This window comes from Ovis aries, chromosome 25, assembly GCF_016772045.2.
Source record: "Ovis aries strain OAR_USU_Benz2616 breed Rambouillet chromosome 25, ARS-UI_Ramb_v3.0, whole genome shotgun sequence".
NCBI classification, from domain to species: Eukaryota; Metazoa; Chordata; class Mammalia; order Artiodactyla; family Bovidae; genus Ovis; species Ovis aries.
In genome coordinates, this window is record NC_056078.1 from 43274078 (window position 1) to 43301482 (window position 27405).

The following is a 27405-nucleotide window of genomic DNA, read 5'->3' on the forward strand; positions in this document are numbered from 1 at the left end:
TTCTGCATAGTAATGAAGCTCCGTAGTAAGTGTTGGGAATCCCTGACTGAGAACCATGCCCTAGATGATGCTAGATTCAAGTGACCAAGTTAACGTTGAAAAACAGAAATTATGTCTGATGACAACAATATTGTATAGAGCGTGAATATATCTTGCTCACGAATCTCTTTTCACTCATAACTTCTTACACATTTCATCAGTAGTAACAAATCAGGTAAACCGAGTCTCAGTGTCTCTCCCTTCATAGGATAGGGATACAAAAAAAGACACATCTTTGTCATTTCTCAGGCCCCTTGGGAAGTCTCAGGGTTAGGAGTGAGACTTCTGTTGTGTTTTATTTTACATTTAAGGGTTGATTTGGTGTGGACAAAACCCAGAAGTTTTCAGGAGATTTGAACATTTAAAAGAAAAATCAGAGCATGGGTACTTGAAAAGCAATGGCAACTCATTTTAAAAGTGATGATAAACATTATCCACCACAGTGAGCTTAGTAGCTTTTCGATAATTAAAGATTCTTCTGATACAGTTGATGGTCATATTAACGAGTGTGGGGTTTTTTTGATATTGCATAATACAATGTGTTAATCTTGGAGATTTGCATAATTCAGTGAGCCAGTAATTTCTAAATGGCCAGTGTGTGATGTTACAAAGTCATGCATGGTTAAGATATTGTTTCAAAGAAAGATGGAGCAGTTGATTTTACTAGAGTATTAAAAATTCATTAGTATCAGAGTCTGAGTCCCAGGTAATTGCTGAGTTTTTGTGTAGTACAAAGTAATATCCATAGTTGTTTCATGGTTACTAAAATACATACTCCTTTTCTAACTTCATAACTGTGTAAAGCCAAATAGTCTTTACTTCAATCAAAACAATGTGTCAGAGGAGACTGAATGCATAAGTAGCTTTGAGAACGCAGCTGTCTTCTATTAATTAGACAATAACAAGGTTTATAAAAGTGTGAAAACATGCTACTCTGCTGACTTTGGAAAAAATAGTTGGTTTTCGTAGAAATGTTATTTAACCGGGTTTATTATTGTTAATTCTAAATGAATTAAGAGATACCTATTTAACCCCTCCGGCAATCAACCGTGCAGCTCCTGGAGCTGAATCTGCTGCAAACAAACGTCGCCGACACTGATAAAAGTGCAGTGTCTAGTCTCCCAAAACCCTTAAAAGAAGGACCCTTGTTGGACTTGGCCGCATTCTGCTCTGGAAAAGTGTTAGGGATTCCTCCCAGTGGTTTAGGTCTTCCCTGCCTGCAGTACTCTAGGGAGTATGCTGGGGGCAGAGGGTAAGGGAGGGGTGATATTTAACAAATCAGTTCTGTGTGGTGCGTCCTTTCACTGATCAGTCCTGTGTGGTGCATTCCTGAAACCCCTGTGATTGTTGGGAGCCTGCGAGGGGCGGGGGGCCATGGCAGGACGGATCCAGGTAGAGCCCCCGTCAATCTCAGTCGGCCCACTCTTTGTCCACCCTGTTCTATTTGCTTTCTTGTTCTTACACCACCACCCTGCCACCCCCCCACCAACCCCAGTCGGTAAAGAATCTGCCTGCAGTGCTGGAGACCTGGGTTCGATTCCTGGGTCGGGAAGATCCCCTGGAGAAGGAAATGGCAACCCACTCCAGTATTCTTGCCTAGAGAATTCCACGGACAGAGGAATTTGGCGGGCTACAGTCCATGGGGTCGCAAGAGTCGGACATGACTTAGTGCACTGTCTCATCTTTTAAATTGTCCATTTTAATTTTGAATATAGTAAATGTCCATAGGTATAATCCACATAAACAAAAGGGTTTTGGAGTTCTCAGTAATATTTTATGTTGTTAAGGAGTCCTGAGACTAAAGGTACTGCTGTACCCCCTGGCATATGCCATGGGGTATACATGGCAGATGCTGTGCCCCTCCAGGGTGGAGGAGGGCAGGAGGAATGCCAGAGAATGGAATAGCAGCTGCATCAGGAAAGGAAACTGTGCTCCCAGAAAACATCAGGGGTGATGTCTTTAGAACTATCTTACATATTCACCCTTAATCAAAATCGTGTGAGGACGTGAGGACTTTTGCTTCTGTTGCTGCTCAGAACGTTGTTGGAGTTCTGCTGGAGATGGTGGATTTTGGTTAGTCACCAGTGTCTTTCACACATAAGTTGGGGGGGGGGGTGTTTAATGACGTAACTGATTGTGCTCAGGGTCTGAGGGAGGCTCTGTCGTCTGACTCTTCGGTGCAGATTCCCCACGGCTTGCTGAGCCGGCCCACTGCACTGTCTCCTCCTTGATTCTTGGCCTCTTCGTGGTGTGTTTGGTCTCAGGAGGCTCTGCATCTGGGCTCCGCCCCCAGGGCCATTTCACTGGAGTCACATACAGACTTGCAAAATCATTGACAGAACCGATTAAATTGGGAAATGTCCCCTATTTTTCAACAGAGATTGTCTTTATCTTTGTGATTTGGTAACTTCTTAACATTAACAGAACTTTGCTTTCTTATACCCTCAAACTGTTTTTCTCAAACCTGTTTATCGATCTGTTTCCTGACTGATTTATTTGTATTAACTCAGTTATGAGCTCACTGCCATCTTTTAAAGAGAAATTCACATTGTCAGGAGTCATGATTCACTTTTCTAAAACATGAGTCAGAGCCTATATGGGTTATTCTGGCCCCGGATTAACAATCAGACTTGCATCTAAAGCTGTGGTACATATACACAGTGGAGTATTACTCAGCCATTAAAAAGAATACATTTGAATCAGTTCTAATGAGATGGATGAAACTGGAGCCGATTATACAGAGTGAAGTCAGCCAGAAAGAAAAACACCAATACAGTATACTGACACATATATATGGGATTTAGAAAGATGGTAACGATGACCCTGTATGCGAGACAGCAAAAGAGACACAGATGTGTATAACGGACTTTTGGACTCTGAGGGAGAGGGAGAGGGTGGGATGATTTGGGAGAATCGCATTGAAACATGTATACTATCATGTAAGAAACGAATTGCCAGTCTATGTCCAATGCAGGATACAGGATGCTTGGGGCTGGTGCACAGGGATGACCCAGAGAGATGTTATAGGGAGGGAGGTGGGAGGGGGATTCATGTTTGGGAACGCATGTACACCCGTGGTGGATTCATGTCAATGTATGGCAAAACCAATACAGTATTGTAAAGTAAAGTAAAAATAAAAATTAAAAAAAGAAAATTGGAGATTAAAAAAAAAATACTTGGAAAAAAAAATGTGGCCTGGGGGCCAGCAGCATGGGAGTCGCCTGGGGGCTCATTAGAAACACAGGATCTCAGCTGTCCTCAGACCTACCAGTCTGCATTTCAGCAAGATCCCTAGGTAATTCAGATGTAGCAGGTTTCGGAAGGACTGGTCTGAAAGAGGCAACGGATGAGAAGGGGAACTGTGTTCTGAGGCGTTCTCTTGTTGAATGTAGAGAAAAAGAGCCCACGGAGAGAGGCAGGGGTGAGAGCCAGCTGGGGAGGTGTGTGGCCTGGCATCCCCGCGCTTCTCTGCGGAGGGAGCAGGCAGTGAGGCTCTCCTCTGTGAAGATGGCGGTGCCCGCGGGGCAGTGGCGGGATGTGCTGGAGCCGGGGTGGAGGTTTGCCCGGGTTTACCGCTTGGGCGCTAACGCTTAGTTCCAGCCTGAGCTGCAGCGAAGCGCGCTCTCTTATTCCTCATGCCCGGTCCTGGTACTGATGTTGGCAAGCTTCCCTTCTTCTCATTAGAAGCCCGTCGGCTGCGCGGGGATGGCCTGGCCAGCTCTGCCGCCGCTGGCGCCTGTGCTCTTGGTCTCCTTCTCTCCTCTCCCCCAGCTGCGCGCCCTCGGGACGCCGTCTCTAGGCGCTGCAGCGGCCCCGCAGACCCGGCGCAGCCTCAGACTTGGACTGGCTTGTCAGCACCCCGTGCCTGGCTCAGTTTGTAGGCGGCAGTCGCAGAGCAAATAAAGACGGAAGGGATGAGAGACTGATTGGAGTGAATCCGGGGACTTGCTTCCTTTCAGTTGGTCCAAATAAACGGAGCAATGTTTTGAAAAAACTACGGTCTATTGGAACTGAATGGTTAATTTCCTACCAAATAGTAGAGAAGCAATGCCAAATATTGAGGCTTTAAAACATCTGTATCTTCCGGGGCTCTGGGGCTAGTTATTTGTTTTCACCACAGAATACTGAATTGTTCTAACAAGGAAAACAGGATAAAGTTTACATCATTAAGCTTATTTCTCAAGTTCACAAGGTAAAGAGCAACTTTTAGATCTCAATCATGATATATAATGTTACCTAGCTTAACAGCTAGGCTCTCCCCACTCAGCACCGTTCTCTATGGAATAATGAATGTTGGAAAGGTCTCAGTTCAGTTCAGTTCAGTCGCTCAGTCTTGTCCGACTCTTTGCAACCCCATGAATCGCAGCACGCCAGGCCTCCCTGTCCATCACCAACTCCTAGAGTTCACTCAGACTCACGTCCATCGAGTCCGTGATGCCATCCAGCCATCTCATCCTCCGTCATCCCCTTCTCCTCCTGCCCCCAATCCCTCCCAGCATCAGAATCTTTTCCAATAAGTCAACTCTTCGCATGAGGTGGCCAAAGTACTGGAGTTGCAGCTTTAGCATCATTCCTTCCAAAGAAATCCCAGGGCTGATCTCCTTCAGAATGGACTGGTTGGATCTCCTTGCAGTTCAAGGGACTCTCAAGAGTCTTCTCCAACACCACAGTGCAAAAGCATCAATTCTTCGGCGCTCAGCCTCCTTCACAGTCCAACTTTCACATCCATACATAACTACAGGAAAAACGATGGCCTTGACTAGATGGACCTTAGTTGGCAAAGTAATGTCTCTGCTTTTGAATATGCTATCTAGGTTGGTCATAGCTTTTCTTCCAAGGAATAAGCGTCTTTTAAAGGTCTAGGACATGAATTATTGCTGCTTGGAACTTCTCTGTAGATTTCCAGATGGTGTTAAACTGGCTGTTTCTTGTAAGGTAGCAGGTAATTTGATAGTGGTTATAATTGGTTTTCTGTACAAATAATGCAAAGTATATGGCATCTTTGTTCTAATGTAGTTGACTAAATTAAAACTTAGTAGTGAGTCGCCAGCAGATGAGCCTTTAGGTTGGATTTGCAGCAGTGTCCTGTGTTTGTCCCCAGGGCGTTCTTGACTCATGAATGAAACTTCGCTGTTTATAGATTTACCTTGCCTGTGGACTCTCATTTTCCACAGAAATAGAGATTGGTGATATACAACACCTTGAACATTCCTTATAATTTTATTCTTTTCCTTTATAGCTAGCTAAGTGATGAGCTTAAGCCCAAGAAACAGCCCATGAAACTAAACACTTAATAACATTGTCATATTGTACTACATTTAAGAGATATGAATTCCTGTTTGTACTCAGATTTATAAAGTAAGGGAGAATATAATAAAATTATTCTCAAAATTACACAAACACATTGCTGTAAAGACAAGACAATACTGGCAAAACATGTGCTGAGTGGCAGGCTACGTGGGAGGTTGTGAAACATTTCTTCATAATCATTTTAGTGATACCAAGTGCACAGAAGCAAAGTGTACGAAAGTCAAAGCGATCTGTGACTTGATGGGTTGACGGGAAGGGGAAAATCAGAATTTTCTTGGTGGCCAGCTTTCTTGGAGGAGAACCTTAGTGGAATGGAATCAACTCTTCCTCAAAGGAGTTTTTATATGATCCACCCGCTCCTTTGTACTTCCTTCTGATAAAAGAATTCTGCCTCCATCTCAATATTTTGTGGTCTTTGCCGTGGTTATTGCCTGGCATGTGAACTGAATGGAGAATAGATAATTTTAAAAATACACATAAGATCGTCTCTTCCATTTCCAGTAGGTTTTTTTTTTTTTCTTCTCATTTGATTTAGAGCAAGCCTGAGTGGATGCAGGGAAAGTTACTGTATTTTTTTTTTAAATTATATTTACATTTGGAACATTCTCTCTCTGTTCTTTTCTTTTTTTACAGTTTCATAGTGTGGAATATTGCTGTATTCATTTGCTAGGGATATCATAATGAAGTACCGTAGACTGGATGGTTAAAACAACAGGAATTTATTTTCTTATTGTTCTGGAAGTTTTAAGTCCAAGATCAAGGTGTCAGCAGGTTAGGTTCTTGTGGACCTCTTTCCTGAATGTGTAGATAAATGGCCGTCTTCTCCCTGTGTCTTCTGTGTTCGTATATCTGTGTCCTAATTTGCTCTTCTTATAAGGACACACTGCTTTAGGGCCCGCCCTGATGGCCTCATTTTAGTAGTTTCTTCTTTAAAGACTTCCATCTCCAAATGTAGTCACATTCTTGGTATTTAGAGTTAGGGCATCAACATAATCGGAGGTGAGTTCAGTTCAGTTCAGTTCAGTCACTCAGTTGTGTCCGACTCTTTGCGACCCCATGAATCACAGCACGCCAGGCCTCCCTGTCCATCACCAACTCCCAGAGTTTACACAAACTCACGTCCATTGAGTCAGCGATGCCATCCAGCCATCTCATCCTCTGTCGTCCCCTTTTCCTCCTGCCCCCAATCCCTCCCAGCATCAGAGTCTTTTCCAGTGAGTCAACTCTTCGCATGAGGTGGCTAGAGTACTGGAGTTGCAGCTTTAGCATCATTCCTTCCAAAGAAATCCCAGGGCTGATCTCCTTCAGAATGGACTGGTTGGATCTCCTTGCAGTCCAAGGGACTCTCAAGAGTCTTCTCCAACACCACAGTGCAAAAGCATCAATTCTTCGGCGCTCAGCTTTCTTCACAGTCCAACTCTCACATCCATACATGACCACTGGAAAAACCATAGCCTTGACTAGCCAGACCTTAGTCAGCAAAGTAATGTCTCTGCTTTTGAATATGCCATCTAGGTTGGTCATAACTTTTCTTCCAAGGAGTAAGCATCTTGTAATTTCATGGCTGCAATCACCATCTGCAGTGATTTTGAAGCCCCCAAAAATAAAGTCTGACACCATTTTCACTGTTTCCCCATCTATTTCCCATGAAGTGATGGGACCAGATGCCATGATCTTCATTTTCTGAATGTTGAGCTTTAAGCCAATGTTTTCACTCTCCTCTTTCGCTTTCATCAAGAGGCTTTTAGTTCCTCTTCACTTTCTGCCATAAGGGTGGTGTCATCTGCATATCTGAGGTTATTGATATTTCTCCCGGCAGTCTTGATTCCAGCTTGTGTTTCTTCCAGCCCAGCGTTTCTCATGATGTACTCTGCGTACAAGTTAAATAAGCAGGGTGACAGTATACAGCCTTGACGTACTCCTTTTCCTATTTGGAACCAGTCTGTTGTTCCATGTCCAGTTCTAACTGTTGCTTCCTGACCTGCATACAGATTTCTCAAGAGGCAGGTCCGGTGGTCTGGTATTCCCATCTCTTTCAGAATTTTCCACAGTTTATTGTGAGCGGGGTAACAGTTCAGTCTGTAACAATTATGTATCAGGGAGGTCAATTTACAAGCAGAAAGACCGGGAAGAAAGTTATTGAAGAATCCAGGTCAGAAATGAAGGAACGTAAAGGCATTGGCAGTGGAAGCAGAGATGAGACTTGAGGTTGAGAGCCATGTGGTGGGGAAGGACGTGATGGAAAGACTGGAGCTTGAAGGCGGAGGAGTGAGAGAGGGAGGGGACTAGCAGGACTCCGTTCTCTCTCGTCCAGGAGGAGTGGGCTGGCGGGGGCGTGGGCTGTGGCCCCTCTCTCGTCCTGGAGGAGAGGGCTTGCGGGGCGCGTGGGCTGTGGCCCCTCTCTCGTCCAGGAGGAGTGGGCTTGCAGGGGGCGTGGGCTGTGGCCCCTGCAGAGACTGGTGCTCTCCCGCCATTGTTGGGGCTTTGGCCTTGTCTCCTTTCTCCGCGCCTTACAGCAGCTCCTCATCGCAGGGGCCGCGTCACACACAACTGGAAACACAGTTTAACCCCTTTGAACCTCCTCTTGAATGCTGCTTAAGATATGTATTGCCCGAGTATTTTTACAGTTAGCTCAAAAGTCCTGTCCTTTTCTTACTATAAGTTCCTTTAGGGACAAGACTCTTATTCATATTTGCCGAATTCTCCGGTGTCTAATAGCTGGCCCTGTACACAGTAGTTGGTGCACAGCAAATTCTAATTGAGGGAACAGTTTGTTAGTAGGATTATTATGTTCAGTTACTTGTTTGCCCATTTTAGTCAAAACTTGATGCCTTAGGTAAAGTAAACCTATTTGGTTTTCTTGCAGAATGAGAAGACTTTGGGACATTCCATGAGTCATTCAAGCAACATTTCTAAGGTAGGGTGCCACTGAAATATGTTATTTTTATAGCTTGGGGTTTTTATATTCTTTTCTTTCATATTTATACCTGGCATGTGTTTTATAGTCTTTTCAAGACATAAAGATCTCAATACATTGCTTTAATCTGCTCTGGAACCAGGTTATATGTGACGTATATAACAGTCATATTTTTCTAGTGAGGCAGTTCTGAGCATGTGTTTGAGGGGAGTGAGTAATAGGAGAAAACCCTATTTCTTCCAGTAGAAATCATTTACTTTCAGGTGAAAGAGTTCTCAGAGAGCTATCAGGGAATCTGTCGCCTCAATTAGGAATGCATTTGAGAGTAACAAAACAGCAGTTCTCCTGACTTAAACAGTCTTGGATTTATGTGGTTCTGATGCAAGAACCTGGCGTGCTGCGATTCATGGGGTCGCAAAGAGTCGGACGCGACTGAGCGGCTGAACTGAGCTGAGCTGAGCTGATGACAGGATGTCTGCAGGCGGACGGCTCGTGGCTGATGTGCTGTTGCTCACAGATGTGGCCGGGGACCCAGGCTCTTTCTGCTTCCTGTGTGCCGTCTTCCTTGGCACACTGTCATCCTCTTGTTTGACACCTTATGGTCTTGGGGTGGGAGCTGGACCTTAGCTGACACTCTAGCTGTGTGGTCTGTCAGCTGAGAGTGACCCTTTTCAGCCAGAAGGCAAAAGCTTTCCCAGAAGCCCCACTCAGTTGCCTGACTTCTGCGTAGATCTCACTGGTGAGAACTGGATCACAAGACCACTGCCAGCTGCAACGTGGCTAGGAAAAGGAGGGCAGGGAGGGTGAATCAGCCAGCCAACAGCACCTGATCACCTGTGGGATGGTCAGCTGGGCAGTCTGTCAGGAGTACATCAGACGCTTGGGGTGACCGCAGAGCCTACAGGCAGTGTCTCTCATGCCAGTGAGCTGCTCACATGCCCTGCTCATCTCTCAGCCCAGACACGGGCTCCGACCCACCCCTTGTTCGTGTAGATGTGTCTGTGACGGTTCCTGGCAGAGGTGGGCCTTCTCCCCAAGTCTCTGTCAGATCTGGACAGAACAGCAAAACCCGGCCTGCTGCCTCGGGCCTTTAATTTCTTTAAAACAGGCACATTATACGCTAAATGGCTTTTATTCGGATCACTCTGTATTCTACTTCGGAATTAAAAGTAGAATGTAGGAAATCCTGGAAGACATTAATCAGTCTGCTCTCAGGCATGCTTGTGATCTGACCATGACTGTCTGCCACTGAGTTTGCAGAAGAAGACAATCCACAGCGCTTAATGTGCCTGAGCAGCATTTACAGAGTGCGTCTTGGTTCATTGCTGACCTGTGTGTGTGTGTGAAGTCGCTCAGTCATGTCCGACTCTTTGTGACCCCATGGACTGTAGCCCACCAGGCCCCTCTGTCTGTGAAACTTCCCAGGCAGAGTGGATAGCGATTTCATTCTCCAGGGGATCTTCCGGATCCAGGGATCGAACTCCCATCTCATTATGTCTCCTGTGTTGGCAAGCAGGTTCTTTACCACTGTGCCACCCAGGAAGCCTTCCCCCACATCAGTGGGGTGGCTTTAGGCGCCTTATATGAGCACCTTTCAGTGAATCCTGTCTGCCGTTCCAGCCTCCTTTCCTTTCCTCCGCTGTGCCTTCCGCCAGGAATGCGGGAGCTGTAGAATGCGCAGGGGTGCATGGTTGCTGTCAGAGTGCGATGGCCGGCTTTGACCTGTGACTCTCTGAAGGAGCTGTCCAAAATGTTTCTCTAGACACAACTCTCCAACAGTGTCTAGAGGAGCTTTGTATGGGCTTGGCACAAACCTGGGGTGTGGGCCTTCTCAGGTACTCGGTAAGGGTTTTAGGGTAAGGTGAACAAAGGTTTACCAGCCATGTGACTTTGAGTAAGGACACTCCTCTGAACTTTAATTTTTTGATGAGTAAAATTAGGATGATAATACGACCTTCAGGCTTGTTGTGAGTCTTAGCCAGAAGCCATGTGGCAGCGTCCTCAGTGTAGTGAGTCAATAAATAGAGTGACTCTTGCTAAGCTTGGGTGAACCCTGGAGACCTTTGATTGATTGAATCAGGACAGTCTTATTATTATTTCACTGCTGATTGAAGAACTGCAGGCAGGCTTTGTTTTATTTATTTCACTTTATTACACTTTTAAAATGTTGCATTTTTTATAAATTGAAGGTTTGTGGCAACCTTGCTTCGAGGCAGTAAATCAGCAGCATTTTTCCAACAGTATTTGCTCACTTGTCTCCATGTCACAGTTTGGTAATTCTCTAAATATGTCAAGCTTTTTCATTCCTATTATTGTATTTGTTATGGTGATCTGTGATTGGTGATCTTTGATGTTACTACTGCGACTTGCCGAAAGCTCAGGTGATACTTAGCATTTTTTAACAATAATGTATTTTTTAATTGAGGTGTGGCTTCCCTGATAGCTCAGTTGGTTAAAGAATCCACCTGCAATGCAGGAGACCCCGGTTCAATTCCTGGGTCTGGAAGATCTGCTGGAGAAGGGATGGGCTACCCACCACTCCAGTGCTCTTGGGCTTCCCTTGTGGCTCAGATGGTAAAGAAGCCGCCTGCAGTGTGGGAGGCCTGGGTTCGATTCCTGGGTTGGGAATATCTCCTGGAGAAGGGAAAGGCTACCCACTCGAGTGTACCAGCCTGGAGAATGCCATGGACTGTATAGTCTATGGGGTTGCAAAGAGTCGGGCACCACTGAGCGAGTTTCACTCTGTTTTTTAGTTACAGTGTTACTTCAGAGTTAATGAAGCACTGTGAAAGCCCACAGCTTTTTTCCATAGTCCAGAAAGGAGATTTGGGCTTCTTGCATTTCCACAGCAGAAATTCCTGCAACTTCACTGGGATCAAAAGAAAACTTCAGGAGTGGGGAGTCTTATTTGCGCACACAACTAACTTCCCAGTGATCTTATCAGCACGAAATTTTGTTGCAAAAGCCTCCTTAAGTATGTTAGGGATGAGCAAGTTAAATGGGGCTGAAGAACAGAGGGCAGGGTTGCTATGAAGCTTGTTTTTGAGAATGCAGTTCTTTCTTGTTCCATTTATAAAACAAGCCTGTTATTTGAGGCTACTTTTAGGCCAAGACATGTAAAACTCTTGTCTTCAGTGTAGCAGACATACTTAAGCAGACGCTTCCTACCCTTGGACTAGAGGATACAAGGGGAGGTGAGTCTATGGACAGGCGCCTGGGATTTCGTCTTTGTCGAGAGGCGTTCCCTGCCGCCGCGGCCTGTCCCCGGGCTTCAGGCCGGCGCTCGTGCCAGTCCGTCGCGTGCAGTCTGCCGTACACTCTGGTTAACAAGCTCACAAAATGTTCTTCGTTACGTCGTCTAAACTCCTGTTCTGTCAACCGCCACTGGTGCTGATTCTGCCCTTTGTGAATTAGAGCTCTGACAGGCAGTGGGATTTGGGAGGCTTTGTGTTGGAGAGAAGGCAGGGCATGAGGTGGGTCTCTGCTGTCGGAGTGATGGGCAGCCTCTGACTGATGGCTGTCACTCCTGGGTTACTTGGAGCGCGAGCTGGTGGGGGAATGCACCCAGGTACTAACGTGGCCTTCAGGGGGACTCGGGTGGTCACAGAGGTTGCTCCTGGGAGGCCTGCCGTGTAAGGGTGAGGTGACCTGACTCCCTGTCCAGGGGTGTTGTACCATTACTGCCCCCCACCTGCAAGCCGTCTCATTACCTGGCATAAAGGACCCTCCACCGTAAGGTGCACAAGGAGGCCCAGGGCAGTGTTTAGGAGTATTACATGAGTTCAGATTTTGTCTGCACGTAACTCTGTGCCAGACATCATGCATTGAATGCTGAACTAAACAGTGGAGAGAGGAGTAAGCAGACGTCCATAAAATACCTTTAGGGAGAATCATGAATGGGAGAGAAAAGGGGCTAAGGTACAAAGTTATGAGGCACCAGAGTCGGAAGGGCTGCCCAGGGAAGGTCCGGCTGAGGAGGGGACGCTTACAGCAGGACGTAAAGGGTGAAAGGAGCCGGCCAGGATGAGTTAAACTGCAGCAGAAAACTGGTTTTTCGCCTCCCGGGGAAATCCAGTGCTTCAGGTAGAGAGAAAAGGAAGGCATCTGCAGCCTCAGTCACAGAGTGGTAGCCCTCCTGGCCACCCTGTTGCAGGCCCCTGTAGACCCTGGGGCCGTGTTGGTTGGGGCTGTTCCAGTGAGGACCACTGCTGTTTAAGGCTTCCCGGGTGATGCTAGTAGTAAAGAACCCACCTGGCAGTGTGGGAGACAGAAGCGGGTTTGATCCCTGGGTCAGAAAGGTTCCCTGGAGGAGGGCATGGCAACCCACTGCAGTACTCTTGCCTGGAGAATCCCATGGACAGAGGAGCCTGGCGGGCTACGGTCCCTGGGGTCACACAGAGTCAGACACGACTGAAGCAACTTAGTGTGTTGTTGTTTAATCGCTGAGTCGTGACTGACTCTTTGTGACCCCATAGACTGTAGCCCACCAGTCTCCTCTGTCCACGGGTTTCCCAGCCACGAATACTGGAGTGGGTTGCCATTCCCTTCTCCAGGGGATCTTCCACACCCAGGGACTGAACGTGCGTCTTTTGCATGGGGGGCAGAGTCTTTACCGCTGAGCCCCCAGGGAAGCCCTGAAGGCCGCTGTGCTTCGACCAGAAACCCCTTAGCGGAAGCTCGGGGTTCCCTGAGGAGGCTAGAATTCACGCTTCCAAATGAAATTGTTTAGGATACAAGGAATCAGCTTAGGCCAGGTTCACTGTGGGAGCTGTACTTCCTCGAGCCTCTGCCAACACCTCTCTGGGAGAGTTATCTGCAGCACCCAGACAGGGCATTAGCTTGCCCCGAGGGAAGCATTCTCATTCAACTCTGGGAACTGGATTTAGTCCAGGTGACACAGTTGCTTGAACAAGTTCAGGGCTAGCAGCACTTCCCACAGGCAGATGGCAGCGGCAAGCTGGGCATTGCTCACGGAGCCTGGAGCACGCGTGCCGCCTCCTCCCTGCAGCCAGGTGAGGTGACTGAGCCCCAGCAGTTTCCGAAGGCTGGTACCCAGCGGAGTGTTTTAGAGCTCTGCCTAATTTTATTCAAGTATCTGACGAATCATGTGCCTGCCTCTGGTTAATCACACATTCCTGGGGAGAAGGCAGATTGGACGTATATAATGAACACTTAAAATTATAGCTGTTCTATTGTTTGGCCAGCTGATCTCTAGAGCTCCTAGAGCTCTTGAGTACTTTCTTGTTAATGTTGCCATTAGACAGGAATCAGGAGTAGCAGAATGTCACACGTCAGGGGTAGACACAGCCTTAGGGTGGCGACTCGCTGGCCACACACCTTGATTTGATTGTCACGATCGAGTTCTCCTCCCTGTTTCTGAATACAGAGCTAACCAGTGATAGACAGTTCGCTCAGGCCTGTGGGTTGAGTATAAGGCAGATGTGCCTTTCCCAGTTTATGCTGAAGAGAGCAGCTGCCTCAAGGACAGTGTACTTACTTCATTCAGTAGAAACGAGGAGAATGAACTGGCAGGGTGACTGGCATCAAGCGGGGGCGGCCTGCTTGCTATGTGTCCTGAACACCACGCAGCCTCACTTTGGGTCCTGATGAAGCTCCATGCTCAGTGTCTTGCTGTTTGGCTCTCCTTTCTCACAAATTGGCTGACTCTGTTTTCTTTTTTCCTCCTGATTTGTTACAGTTGGGCTTCGGTCATAGCTGTAGGCCAGCAGCTTTCGGCTTTGCTCTGGACCCCTGGCAGAGTATGGGGCCAGAGGCTCAAACTGCCTTCATAACAATGTGAAGACATGGTTTGCTCGTGTTGCTCCCGCTGTCTCACACGTGTACAGCGGAGTTTCCAGAGTCTGAGAGGCATGCAAGACGGTGTCTCCTGCCTGCCACTGACAGAATGTGTGCTGGTAGTCTTGTGTTTTAGGAATTTCTAATCTTTGGTTGATGTAACTACGTAAACACACACTCTTTGGGGCTCTCATTGGCTTTTCTTTTTTTTCTCGTAGTGTGTAAAGTGACCCTGACACCAGCTGGTTTGAGAACCTCTGTTTTAGACGTATGAATAGACATGCAGTTGCCCCGGAGTGTCCTTCTTTTATTTATTCAACAAATGCTCATTGAACAGCCCCTGTGTGCAGGGCACCACGCACAACTCAATAGCAGCAACTTCTGAGTGAACGTGTTGTTCTAGTGACGCCTTCTTATAAACCTTGACGGTGCCAGGGGAGAAGTGAACAGGGCACAGAGATAGCGAATAACAGGGGCGGGAAGCCTTTTCTGCGGAGGAAGCCGAGGAAGGGCCAGTCGTGCTGGGTGGGGTGTGGAGCACCCCAGGGGAGGCAGGAGTGGGTGAGGTGCGAGGCGGTGGCCAGCGCCGAGTCGCAGAGCGTGAGGGGCGACGGGGTTTCAGGCAGGTCTCTGAATATTCTTTTAGATTTGGGGTCGGGGTGGGGGGGCACGTGCTTAAAGAGATTACTGATTTCATTTGTTACCTAACATGTTGGCTTTAGGGGAAGAGCCTTAGCATTACGTTTGAGTTCATCTTCTTGTCTCTGGGTTCCTCTCAGTTGCATTTCCCAGGGCAAAGGTTTACCTGCCAGGAGAGCAGCCTGAGCAGAAACTCTTTTCATCGCAAGTGAGTGGCCAGTGGTAGCCTGTTGGAGTGGGGCATTTCACCACAGAAACACCTCAAAGTTCACTCTGCAGGCCAGCAAGCAGCAGCTTTCAGTACAGCTGGAAGCCTTCTCAGTGGGGGCTTTCCGAGAATGGCGTGTCGCAGTCCTGCATCTCTGATTTCATAAGACCCTCGTAGCAGCCCTGTGGATTGTTGCCCTGATTTCTAAGTGGTTAGATTCCTGTGCCGAGCGGTGTGCTCTTGGGAGGTGGTGTGCTTAGCCGGGCGGCCCCAGAACACACACACACACTGAGGACTTTGGAGGCCAAAGCCGCTGCTTGTGCTGCCGCCTCAGAATTTTCTCCAGGAATAATTGGAAATAAAAATGTGTTTCAGTTATATTCGAAAAGTTAAATATTTAAAAGAAGTCTGTAGTAGTGAAGGGTCCTTTTGAGTAGTAAGCAACTCAGAAACCCAGCCCTTCTACCGTGGTGTTTCTGGTGAATCCAGTTCAGTGAAGTCACTCCATTGTGTCCAACTCTTTGCGATCCCATGGACAGCAGCACGCAAGGCTTCCCTGTCCATCACCAACTCCTGGAGCTTACTCAAACTCATGTCCTTTGAGTCGGTGATGCCATGCAACCATCTCATCCTCTGTCGTCCCCTTCTCCTCCTGCCCTCAATCTTTACCGCTATCAGGGTCTCTTCAAATGAGTCGGTTCTTCACATCAAGTGGCCAAAGTATTGGAGTTTCAGCTTCAGCATCAGTCCTTCCAGTGAATATTCATGACTGATTTCCTTTAGGATGGACTGGTTGGATCTCCTTGCAGTCCAAAAGACTCTAAAGAGTCTTCTCCAACACTACAGTTCAAAAGCACCAATTCTTTGGTGCTCAGCTTTCTTTATAGTCCAACTCTCACATCCCTACATGACTACTGGAAAAACCATAGCTTTGATTAGATGGAGCTCTGTTGGCAAAGTAATGTCTCTGCTTTTTAATATCTTGTCTAGGTTGGTCATAGATTTCTTCCAAGGAGTAAGCGTCTTTTAATTTCATGGCTGCAGTCACCATCTGCAGTGATTTTGGAGCCCCCCAAAATAAAGTCTGACACTGTTTCCACTGTTTCCCCATCTATTTGCCATTAAGTGATGGGACTGGATGCCATGATCTTCGTTTTCTGAGTGTTGAGTTTTAAGCCAACATTTTCACTCTCCTCTTTTCGCTTCATCAAGAGGCTTTTTAGTTCTTCTTCGCTTTCTGCCATAAGGGTGGTGTCATTTGCATATCTGATGTTATTGATATTTCTCCCAGCAGTCTTGATTCCAGCTTGTGTTTCATCCAGCCCAGCGTTTCTCATGATGTACTCTGCGTATAAGTTAATAAGCAGGGTGACAATATACAGCCTTGATGTATTCCTTTCCCAATATGGAACCAGTCTGTTATTCCATGTCCAGTTCTAACTGTTGCTTCTTGACCTGCATACAGATTTCTCAGGAGGCAAGCCAGGTGGTCTGGTATTCCCATCTCTCTCTCAGATTTTTCCAGTTTGTTGTGATCCACACAGTCAAAGGCTTTGGCATAGTCAGTAAAGCAGAAATAGATGTTTTCCTGGAACTCTCTTGCTTTTTCTATGGTCCAGCAGATGTTGGCAATTTGATCTCTGGTGACTTTGGGGGGTCTTTATACGGTTACAATTGGAGCTTTTGGGAATGTGAATCCATCTTTGCTCTCAGAAACTATTGCCTTCAATGCAATTTATTGGAAACAAGTTATATTTGCAAGGTTCCCGACAGGAGCTTAAAGGCCTGCGTTGTGAGCTGGGCCGTGGCCGAGCCCCTTCAGCTGTCGCCGCCCCTCTAGCAGTGCTGTGTGACACAGGCCCCTCGTTATGCTGGGGATATATTGTTACGTAATTCCAACCCTCCCTAAGAGGCCACCAAAGAAGAGAGGTCAGTGTTCGTGCTGCTCACAAGACAATACTGAGAGTCATTTATAATGGAAATCATTTTAGAATTCAGTGCACTCTCCTCCATGAATCCTATATTGTACATATTCTGTGCTGACTTTTTTTAATGGTCCGTTTTAATTAATTGCTATCGAGAAAGCTCATTCTTGGCACAGCCCTTCGTCAGGAGTCAACATGTATTTATCAGAGCAGCCACAGAACCGGCCTGTCCTTTAATTGTAGATCATTTTGAAAGTTGAATACAACTGGGTGTTTATTTTTAGAAATCAAGAATCTCTCAGAATGAAGCATTTCTTTTCACAGAGAACCTTCGGCGCTAAGCAGAAAGTTTTCTGAAATGCTGTCTCAGTTTGTACATTGCAGTGTCTAAACTCCAAGTGAGATGCTATTTGCTTTATTACCTGAAGTCAGGCCTGCTGAGTGGCAGTAAGGACCCGATCTCTATCTGCTGCTTTGAGGGCAGGAGGGCAGAAGCATTTAGTAACTTCCTGAGCAGAAAGTAAAGGTGAGGTGGTCCGGTAAGCAGAGTGTCTGAAGTGCCACCCCCCACCCCGCCCCAAGATGTCACACCCTGATGCCCAAAGCTTGTCAGTGTGATGAGAGATATTGCTGACAAGATCATTGTAAAGGAATCATGTGAGCTTTTAAAGGCAGAGAGCTTTCCCTGCCTGGGGGCAGAGACTGGAAGCAAGAGTGGGCTTGAAGATGGGGAAGGATGGATGGGGAATGCAGGCAGCCCCTGGCTGACAGCCAGGGAGTAGATGGGTCCTCAGTCCTGAAGCTGCCGGGAACTGCCTTCTGCCAGCAGCCTGAATGAGCATGGGAGTGCGTTCTTCCCCAGAGCCTCCGCAAAGAAGGGAGGCCCTCCGCAAAGAAGGGAGGCCCTGAGCAGAGGGTCCCATCGCGCTGTGGGTCAGGCGACAAATTTGTGGGTTTGAGCCACTAGGTTTGCAGTGACTTGTTCACAGGCTGATCACAGTCTGACGCAGGTGGCAAGAGCCATCTCTGTAGAGGAAACACCTCTCTCAGCAGCTGTCAGAACTCGTCACTTCCAAAAGCTCTGTGCTGACAGTGTGGCATGCTTTCTTAATTTAGCCGTAGGCTTCTAAAGGAGGAAACACACGTGGCTCTTACAACATTCATTCTGACGTTTGGGGTTTTGTTTTTTGGGGAGAAATACAGCAGTGCAGTGACTTGCTCAGCTACTGTTGACAGTCGTGTCCAAGCCCACAGACAGCGAGGTCATGTCCAAGCCCTCTGCTCCCACAGTTTTGTACAGGTCTTTTCGTGCACGTGTATAAAGGTGAATTCTTAAAAGAAGAGCTGCTGGGACGGGGTGCACATGCATCTGTAATTCTGAGTGAAAATTGCCAAATTGCCATCTTAGCTGGAGGTTTACCAGGCTGCTTTCACACCGGCAATGTGTGAGAGTGATTGTTAGCTCATACTTTTGCCAACGTGGGTATTTGATTGTTTAAAAACTCTTGTTAATGATGAAGGCATTTCTCATTCGAGCTTTAATTTGTATTTCTTGCTGTGAGAAAGGCTAAGCATCTTCTTATGTTGTAGGAGCCGTCTGTATTTCCTTTTCCAGTTTTGGATTAAGTCATTGCTTGATATGCTATAATTTGAGATCTGTTGGAAACCCGTGCCCTCTGTGTCTTGCCCTCCTGCTATAGCCCTTCCTCAGGTTCCTCCTGGCTTAAAGAGCAGACAGGCCCAACCAGACCGTTTCCTGTGGCCCTACACCTGGTGATGAGAATCAGGTGGACAGATTCACTTTTAGTAGAGCACAAAATGTACTGAAAATAGCTTTGCTGGTAAATGAAAAAGGGCCCAGTGGAGTTTTGCAATAGAGAAGAAGGAGGAAGTGGCCGAGAGGGAGGCTGGAAAGTAGTGCGGTGAAAGCAGCAAGGGAAGGAAGTGAAGCAAAAGCAGGTGGGGAAGGTTAGGGAGGGAAGGTGCAGCTGGCGTCCCGCGGGAAGGAAGTCCTCTCCAGCGCCATGGTGCAGAGTTCCTCCCAGGGCCTCCCAGTGGCAGTTTGTCCTCTGAAAGGGAAACAGAGGTCGGGGTGGGGGGGGCATGCCAGCTTTTACCAGGGATATGTGGAAAGTTTTCTGTTGGCTGTAAGTGTTTGGCAGCCTTGATAAAATCATTTAGAACAGCGAGTTGATAGAAAAGCCACCACTAAGTGACTTGAGCACAGCAAAGCAAACTTGTCACCCGTGAGAAGTAAGAGCAGCCAGGACTTAGGCCTCGTCATTCCTGAGAAGTAAGAGCGGCCGGGACTTAGGCCTCATCATCCCTGAGAAGTAAGAGCAGCCGGGATTTAGGCCTTGTCATCCCTGAGAAGTAAGAGCAGCCAGGATTTAGGCCTTGTCATCCCTGAGAAGTAAGAGCAGCCGGGATTTAGGCCTTGTCATCCCTGAGAAGTAAGAGCGGCTGGGACTTAAGCCTTGTCATCCCTGAGAAGTAAGAGCGGCCGGGATTTAGGCCTCATCATTCCTGAGAATAGGCCTCGTCATTTCTGAGAAGTAAGAGCAGCCGGGACTTAGGCCTCGTCATTCCTGAGAAGTAAGAGCAGCCGGGACTTAGGCCTCGTCATTCCTGAGAAGTGGGAGCAGCCGGGATTTAGGCCTTGTCATCCCTGAGAAGTAAGAGCGGCCGGGATTTAGGCCTCGTCATCCCTGAGAAGTAAGAGCGGCCGGGATTTAGGCCTTGTCATCCCTGAGAAGTAAGAGCAGCCGGGACTTAGGCCTCGTCATTCCTGAGAAGTGGGAGCAGCCGGGATTTAGGCCTTGTCATCCCTGAGAAGTAAGAGCGGCCGGGATTTAGGCCTCGTCATCCCTGAGAAGTAAGAGCGGCCGGGATTTAGGCCTCACCTTTTCTGAGAATTAAGAGCAGCCGGGACTTAGGCCTAGACAGAGTCCAGAGGTTTGTTTGGGCATAATTGATTACAACATCTTAAAAAAAGGGGGATTTTTATTAAAATTTTTTTGCAGTGAGATTGCTTTACATTCTTTTTCATGACTGGAATGTCTCTTGTTTGAGAACCAACAAAGAACTTCAGGAACAGAGGGCTTCAGTTTTCTCAACACATTTGAATTTTCACGTTATGAACATTCACACCTTTTGTCAGTAACTACAGAGTCCTGTGTGGCCTGATCCTCCCTCGAGGAGGGGACAGTATGTTCCCCCATGTTGTGTGGGGCAGAGTCGCCTTCTCCCTTAAGCCAGCCCTGCCCCACAACCCGGAGAAGGCAATGGCACCCCACTCCAGTACTCTTGCCTGGAAAATCCCATGGACGTGAAGCTTGGTAGGCTGCAGTCCATGTGGTCTCGAAGAATCAGACACGACTGAGTGACTGCTCTTTCACTTTTCACTTTCATGCATTGGAGAAGGAAATGGCAACCCACTCCAGTGTTCTTGCCTGGAGAATCCCAGGGACAGGGGAGCCTGGTGGGCTGCCGTCTATGGGGTCGCACAGAGCTGGACACGACTGAAGCGACTTAGCAGCAGCAGCAGCCCCACAACCTCCCACATGTCACCCCCTTGCTGTCGCTGTCTGCAGGAGCTAGGGTGCTATTGGCTGAGCCTCTGAGGGGACTGCAGCCTCTTGACTTACCTAGACCCCCTGGTTGGACCCTGGAGCTGTGTGTGAAGCTGTCTCCCTCGTTTCATTGTCGCCATTGAACCCCTGTGGGCAGGTTGGTAGATTTTACTCAGCCTGGTACCAGCAGCAAGTTGAGCTCTTGACAGGTGCTGTCGCTGTGCTTGGGGACCATTCTGCAGGAGGCCTGGTCCTGACCTTCACCGCGTGCTCTTCTCTAGCTGATAATGGAAGGAATGGGGCTGTGATGGCCCCGTGCCTCTTGCTCATTTTCTTGCTCTTGAGAAGGATAAGGCATTTGTTGGTTTGTATGTATGTAAATCAACGGTTTTCCTATAACCTCCTATCTAATAAGAAGGGAGAGTTTGCCCCTGCCAGTGGGAGGCTTGTTGAGGCTTGGATGTTGCTCCTGAGAGCGTCTCGGATGAAGTGAGGGTGGGGGCACGTAGCGGGGCCGCTGCAAGTGCAGACACGCCTGTGGGAGTCCCGTGGCACACCTGAGACGGGGCTCACGGAGAGGCTGGCAGTGTCACGTGTGTGGCAGTCCGGCCGCCTCCGCAGTGCAGGGTTTCGCTCCGCTCTCAGGCTCTTCCCTCCTGCTGCTAAGCCTTGCCCCCTTCAGGGCCTGGGCAGTGTGGCTTGCTACCCTGATGTCCCTGTCTCACGTGAATTACTCAAGGTTCAGAACAGCAGTAAGAGAACGTTGGTCTTGCTTTCAGCTCCCATCTGACCCGTGCCCCCTCTCAAGGACACTGGCCCTGGGGGCGTCTCACTCTGCAGATGAGACCTGACTCTCCTTCACAGAGTTTGCCTTCTCTCCAGAACACAGACAGTGTGTGCGTGTGTTTCGAGAGGCTCCGGTCCTCAGAATGTAACAGGGAAGGAGATAACAAGACGCTGCCTTGTGTCTGGATGAGCATGCTCTTTCCCAGCCCTCACGTGGGGAGGGCGCTTCCTTCTCTGCCTCAGTCCGAGCGGCTCAGCTTGACCCAGCAACCGCGAGGACGGCGATCTGAGGGCCCAGGAAGGTGTGAGGGCACGGTGCGAGCCGGCCTTCCTGTCCTCCCTCCCCCCCAGCTCTGCTTGGGGAGGCTCCTGCTCAACACCATGACCGGCTTTTGGCCCCGCCTACAGATACTGAACAAAACTGGTCACCCTCACAGGTTAAAGAAGGAAGCGAGAAGTTCAAGGAGGCTGTCCATCTCAGAGCAGGGTTGGGACTGAGTATTAGAGACCCGGCCGATTGTAGGGGCTGGGGACATTAGAGTGGCTCCCCGTGGCCCGCCTCCCTGTGATGTAACAGAAGAGGCTCCCTGTCCCGTTTCAGGAGAATAGAGGAGCCCGTGACAGCTGTCTGGGAGGAGGGCACAGGAGAAGGCGGGGTGTGGGCAGTGGGCAGCTCGTGCAGTGGGAAGGTAGTAGCAAAGTGTTGAGAGCCCCCCACTTTTGTTTTAGAAAGAATCATAACCAAATAGTGCAGGATTATTTGGGGAATGTCATTTTTCTGGCTCCAAATAAATGTTAGATTCTTAAGAACTTTGACCAGAAATGCTTTTAGAAAATAAATGTGGATTCTTTGGTGACTCAGAAGATGCGATGGTTGAGTAATGCTACATAATTTAGCATATACACGTGGCATGATAATGTATAACTTCATGGATCAGGTTTCATTAGGTTGACTTGGGTTTACGATGATGTTTCATCTCCGTGTTGAGGAACGGGAGTCCCTCTCCAGTGAACCCCTCAGGCAGAGTGCCGGCTCTCTCTGGCTCTGTCCAGGCTGGTGCACATGCTAGACAGGGGAGCTGGTGTTGCAAGTCAGGGGCTCCTCAGCTGCAGTGCCGGGATGAGAGTATGCCCCGGGGGTGACACTTCACAAGGCTGGAGGCTTGGCCTCAGCTGGGAATGGTGGCCAGAGTGGGGCTTTCCAGTATCAAGGGACAGGGCCTGGGGCGGGTGGGGAGGAGATGCTGGCTTGCCCGTGGTAACAGACTCAGGGCTGTCTCTGCGTGGCCCCTGAGGTTGCACGGAGCAGCTGCTCCCTCAGAATAACTGTCCTGAGTGGGGAAGAGCGCCCTTGCCGCTGTGGGGCCGAGGAAGCTCAGGAGCCAGTCTTGGTGAGGCCTCGCAAGCGCCCCTCGGAGGCTGGAGTGGAGGCTGGGGGACGCCCTAAACAGCAGCCCTGCAGCCTCAGCTCAGCTGTGCTCCCTGTTCCTGGTTCTCTCCTCTGCTTCTCTTTCCACCGTGGCATTTCCTCACCCTCCCGGACCTTTCCTCCAAGATCGGCGTGTTCGGGGAGTCTCCCCTTTGTGTGAGGAGCACTGGCAGGGGCTTGGGGGCTCGTGGGCCCACTGCCAAGTGGTGAGGGCAGAAGGGCTGTTGCGTGCTGCCAGCCTCCGCAAGGATGACCCCAGATACATACCCCAGATACAGCTGGCTGGGGGAAGTAAGGCCGGCAGGGAAGGCACCTTACGCCCCTTTTGTATGTACACGTGCCTGCAGTTTCTTGGCTTATGGCTGAACTAATTTAAGTTTAGATGCTTAGGAGATGAATGACCCCTGAATCCACGCAAGGTGGATGCTGCTGCTCCACGCTCTCAGATATCCTTGACTACAGTTTCACCTTCATCTGAGAAAAGGGCGCTGCTGGTGCTGTTCTTGCCTCGGCTCGTAGGGCCCTACCAGGAGCACTGTGCACTGAGCCGTGGGCAGCAGCAGGCCCAGTGCCGCTCGGGAGGTGGCGGTCGTGGTCCCCTGGCTCTTGCCCAACACTGACCAGAGGCGTGTGTTGCAGGCTGGGGGCTCCTCGGTGGCGTCGGCTCCAGTGTCCTCCTTCGCGCGCACTTCGGTCACACCCTCCAATCAGGACATCTGCAGGTAACGCTCTGCACGCCACTGTGGCTCGGTGCACGCCGGGGGCGCACACCAGTGTCTGCAGAGGCTTGACTCTCTGTGTGCCTCTGCTCTGAGCAGCCAGCCTCATGTGCTCACCAGGCAACCGTGCGAGTCTCTTTCTCCCTTTGACGTCTGTTCTCTTTTAACACTGTTCTTACTTTCTGTGCTTTTATCCCACTGTTCTCTGCATGCAGTTCCAGTGCAGTGTTTTCTGAGTGTTGTCACCACAGTCCCGTGCCGTCTGCTGTTGTCTTGAAAGCTCCTCCCTGCCAGAGCTCTCTGACCCAGGGGCTCACTGTGACAGTTGTCTGTCAAGACACAGCGCAGGCGTCAAAGAGAAATCCCTGTGGTTCAGAGTGGGTCCAGGCCTTGAAGCCTGCTAAGAATACCAAAGCCAGAAGAACACTGAAGTTCTCAAAATCCCTAAACGATGTGGGTGAGAACGCCCGGGATGCCTTGGAAAGTTTTGACTATGTGGAGAGGACCTGCTCTGAAGGGAAATTGGTACTCCCTCAGGACCCATGTCTCAGAACCAACAGGTTCCACCAGAGAGAAAGAAGAATACTGAGTCGCAAAGCCCTGGGCAGTTCCAAACATTCTTGTGCTTCATCCCTTTCTGCCGATCGTTCAGCAGCCTCAGAGGCAGGAGCCAGCAAGGGGGGCATGCGTGTCCTGCTTCTGGACGAGAAGGCGGATGGCGAGGCCCTCTCCCGAAGCCGGAGGCTGCTGCGGTACCTGCTCGCATTCTCGCGCGGCTCAAGCAGCAGCAGCCTGCACCGTTTCCACGAGCTGGAGAGCCGTGCCACCAGCCCGCGGCCCACCGAGTCCTCCATTAGGCTGGCCGGGAGTGCCGGCTTCTACTCTGATGAGATGGGGGATGACGACGTCTTTGAGGACAGCGCATCCGCAAAGCTGAAGAGTAGGGTGCTGCGGGCCCCCCTCTGCTCCGCGGAAAAGGACAGCGACCTGGACTGTCCTTCCCCCACCTCTGAAAAGGGTCCCCGCCTCTCCCCTGTGTCCACAGCAGGGGATGCCTGCAGGTTGGTTTGCCGAGAACCAGCATCCTGGCCACCTCTGCTCCCCATAGCTCCACGGCCTCATCTTGCTTTAATATGTGAAGTTTCCGGAGAATGTATAGGCAGTTGTACACAATTACAGATTAATAGTTTTTCTCCAGAAGAATAGATTATTGATATCATTTGAAAATCCAATTTCTATGACATGGGTCCCCAAGATAGTCTCATAGATGGTGAAAGATGAAGAAGCTACACATATTAAAGGCCAAGCTGACTCTTCTCAACCAAAAATAAGTAGCGTTTGCATAAAGAAAGTGGAAGAAGGAATAGTACCTCCAGTCTTCCAGCTTGATGGTCTGGATGCTAAGTGCTGGCTTCCCCTGCGGGCCTCGTTTGGGCCCCCTGCTCCACGTGCGGGGAAAGGGCTGTTCTCCAGCAGCTGCTTCCTTCCTTCTCTTTAACTTGGATGCAGCCACCTCTGCCCAGGTCCCCACCCACCTCCCACCTTTATCTTCCCGGGTGTAGCATCCTTGTCAGGCCACCAGAAGCTTTCAGAATTCCCTTTTGTTGCCACTCTTAGCCTTCTTCCCCATTCTAACCTTTCCACAGAGTCCCCTCCTCAGGATCAGCAATTATCATTTCTTTCAACAGCTGGATCAGATGCCCCCCTCATAGACACAAACAGCTGAGAGCCTGGCTTGGGCCAGAGCCCAGCCCCTTTTAGGGCAGGTCTCCCCACCTGCTCTCCAGCTGCTGAAAAAGGCCCTTCTGTTTCTCAAAAGTCTGTTAAGTTTCCTGAGGTCAGGGCCTGCATCCTGTCGCGTGTACCCTTAGAAATAGCGACTTAAATTTCTCACTCATTGCTGGGTGGTCCTGAGAAAGAAATGAAATGGCAGTGTCTTATAATGGTTTTTCAGGTCCAGGAGAAGCTCTGTGGTTTCTCTGTTTACTTGCTGATAGAGGACGGGAATATGTAGTGTGGTGTGTGAAGGTGAGGTCAGTGATTATAGCTAACAAGCAATGTTCATCACTCCAAGTTCCTGATATTTTTGAAAGGTAGAGTGTTGGTTTTGTTTTACACAGGAATTTTACCTCTGATTATTTTAACGTTATAAGTTCTGGAAGATGCTTCCACGTTGCCTTAAAGTCACCTATTAGTGAAGTTCTAAAGCCTAACCCAAAATGACTCCTTTGTCATTTCTCACATGGCTTTTTCCTCTCTGATGCCAGTGCCATCCAGACCTCCCATGCTGGCGCGGTAAGCTAGAAAGCTGTAGTCTGCAGTAGCCGTTTCCCTTTGTGTTTGTATGTTTTCGTGCTTATAGTCATTCTGTGATGTTTGTTTCTGAACGTTTTCCTGGGCGGACTGACCTTCCGCTGAAGCGTCGTCTTCCCTGCGGTGTGGCCCGCCTCGTAAGGCCCGCCTGTCCTTCCCCCGCAGGATCTGCCACTGTGAAGGGGATGACGAGAGCCCCCTGATCACGCCCTGCCGCTGCGCGGGGAGCCTCCACTTCGTGCACCAGGCCTGCCTGCAGCAGTGGATCAAGAGCTCCGACGCGCGCTGCTGCGAGCTGTGCAAGTACGAGTTCGTCATGGAGACCAGGCTGAAGCCGCTGAGGAAAGTGCGTGCAGGGCCCCCGGGGGCGGCTCAGGCCCGCACAGCCACACCCTGCTGCGGGGCTGGGTGGGCCGCAGCTGACTTGGGCCCGCTTCTTTGGGAAGTGGGGGCCAGGGTGTACATTCACGTCACCGGTACTGACTTCCAAGTCCCTCCTTGCAGGAGCAGGCTCTTTCCGACCGTGCGGTCTTCATGTTTTCTTTTCCCTTGACCCTAAGACTGCTTGCTTGTCTGTGTCAGCCATTTGGCCCTCGACCACACACCGTGTTGTGATGTCTTAGTCAGCGTTAGACTTTACGTGTGTAAACTACCCAGGCCTTTCCTCTGATTGGGACCACGTTGTGGGGATTAGTGCCTCTCCTGCACAAAGCACAGCCTAATGCAGTGAATGTATCTTTATACACTTGTGACAAATATCTGCTAGATAGGAGGTGGTGGCGGATGGGGAAGAAGGGAACCACGGGCATTACACGAAGCACAGCTCTCGTCAGGCCTGGTGCCCGTCCTTTTTCTGAGAGGAGCCTCATCCGGCACTCGCCTCCTGTGTAAACACTGGCTGTGTTATTTGTCTTTGGGCCCAGCATATGCAGAGGTTTTGTTTGGAAGAATAAAAGACTTGTTCTTATCTCAGAACTTTAATACATGAGTTGCAGGGAGAATCACATAATCAAGTAGCAGCCCTTGATGTGCCATAAACACTTACTGCGTGGGGAGAGCGCGGGTCAGGTATCCAGGGAAGGGAGTGTCGCTGTGGACTGAAGTGCCAGGGACGCAGAGTGGGGCAGCACCATAGAAGGTCTGGTGTTGAAGCAGTGCTTGAGAGATCACTCGGACTGAGGGAAAGTGAAGGAGTCTGGAGGGGCCGCACTGTCTGCAGAGGAAAGCAGCCACCTAAAGGTGGGCAAGCATTTCAGAGGAGGACGAAGGCTGAAACAGTGTACCTTAGAAATCAGGGGAGTGAAGATGCGGGATCACACCGCAGCAGAAAGCAGTCCAGATGCTAGAGAAGGCAGGCCCAAGCTGCTCTAAGGAAAGCGCTCTTCCCCACGGAAGCGCGGTCATCTACCAGGTGCCTTACTCTACCCTGACCCCTCAGGCCCTCTGCGTGTCCTGCATGGAGCCCTGGAGAGGCTGTGGCTGGGGCCGGCGGGGCACGGGCAGCGCTCACGCTCCTTCTTTTCTCTACCTTTATGTGCTTTCTTCCGATTCGGAAACCAGTAAATGAGAAAGAAAGTCTGGCTATTTGGAGTAAATTAATGAGCTCCTAGAGGAGATGGGACTGGGACAGACTGCTTGTACCAGGCGCTCTTAGCATCGGTTTCACGGTGTTGCTGCCAGAGTAGCAGAGGACCACAGAGTGAGCACCTCCCGCGTCACCTTCCCGCCACAGCGCCTGCCCATCTGCTCCCG

General features: G+C 49.4%; 1 protein-coding gene across 5 annotated transcripts in view; it reads left to right on the forward strand.

The window, feature by feature from the left end:
- Positions 1–27405, forward strand: part of MARCHF8 (membrane associated ring-CH-type finger 8) — a 111805-nt gene that overhangs the window by 79573 nt on the left and 4827 nt on the right. For 4 of the 5 annotated variants that reach the window (XM_004021569.5, XM_012105575.5, XM_042241155.2 and 1 more), the window contains exons 3-5: positions 8216–8266; positions 23261–23343; positions 25819–25999. In XM_004021569.5, coding sequence (XP_004021618.1) covers positions 8216–8266; positions 23261–23343; positions 25819–25999 — 315 coding nt within the window. Of the gene's footprint in view, positions 1–8215; positions 8267–23260; positions 23344–23555; positions 24402–25818; positions 26000–27405 lie in introns of all 5 variants that reach the window. The other variant, XM_012105579.4, reaches the window with a different exon arrangement.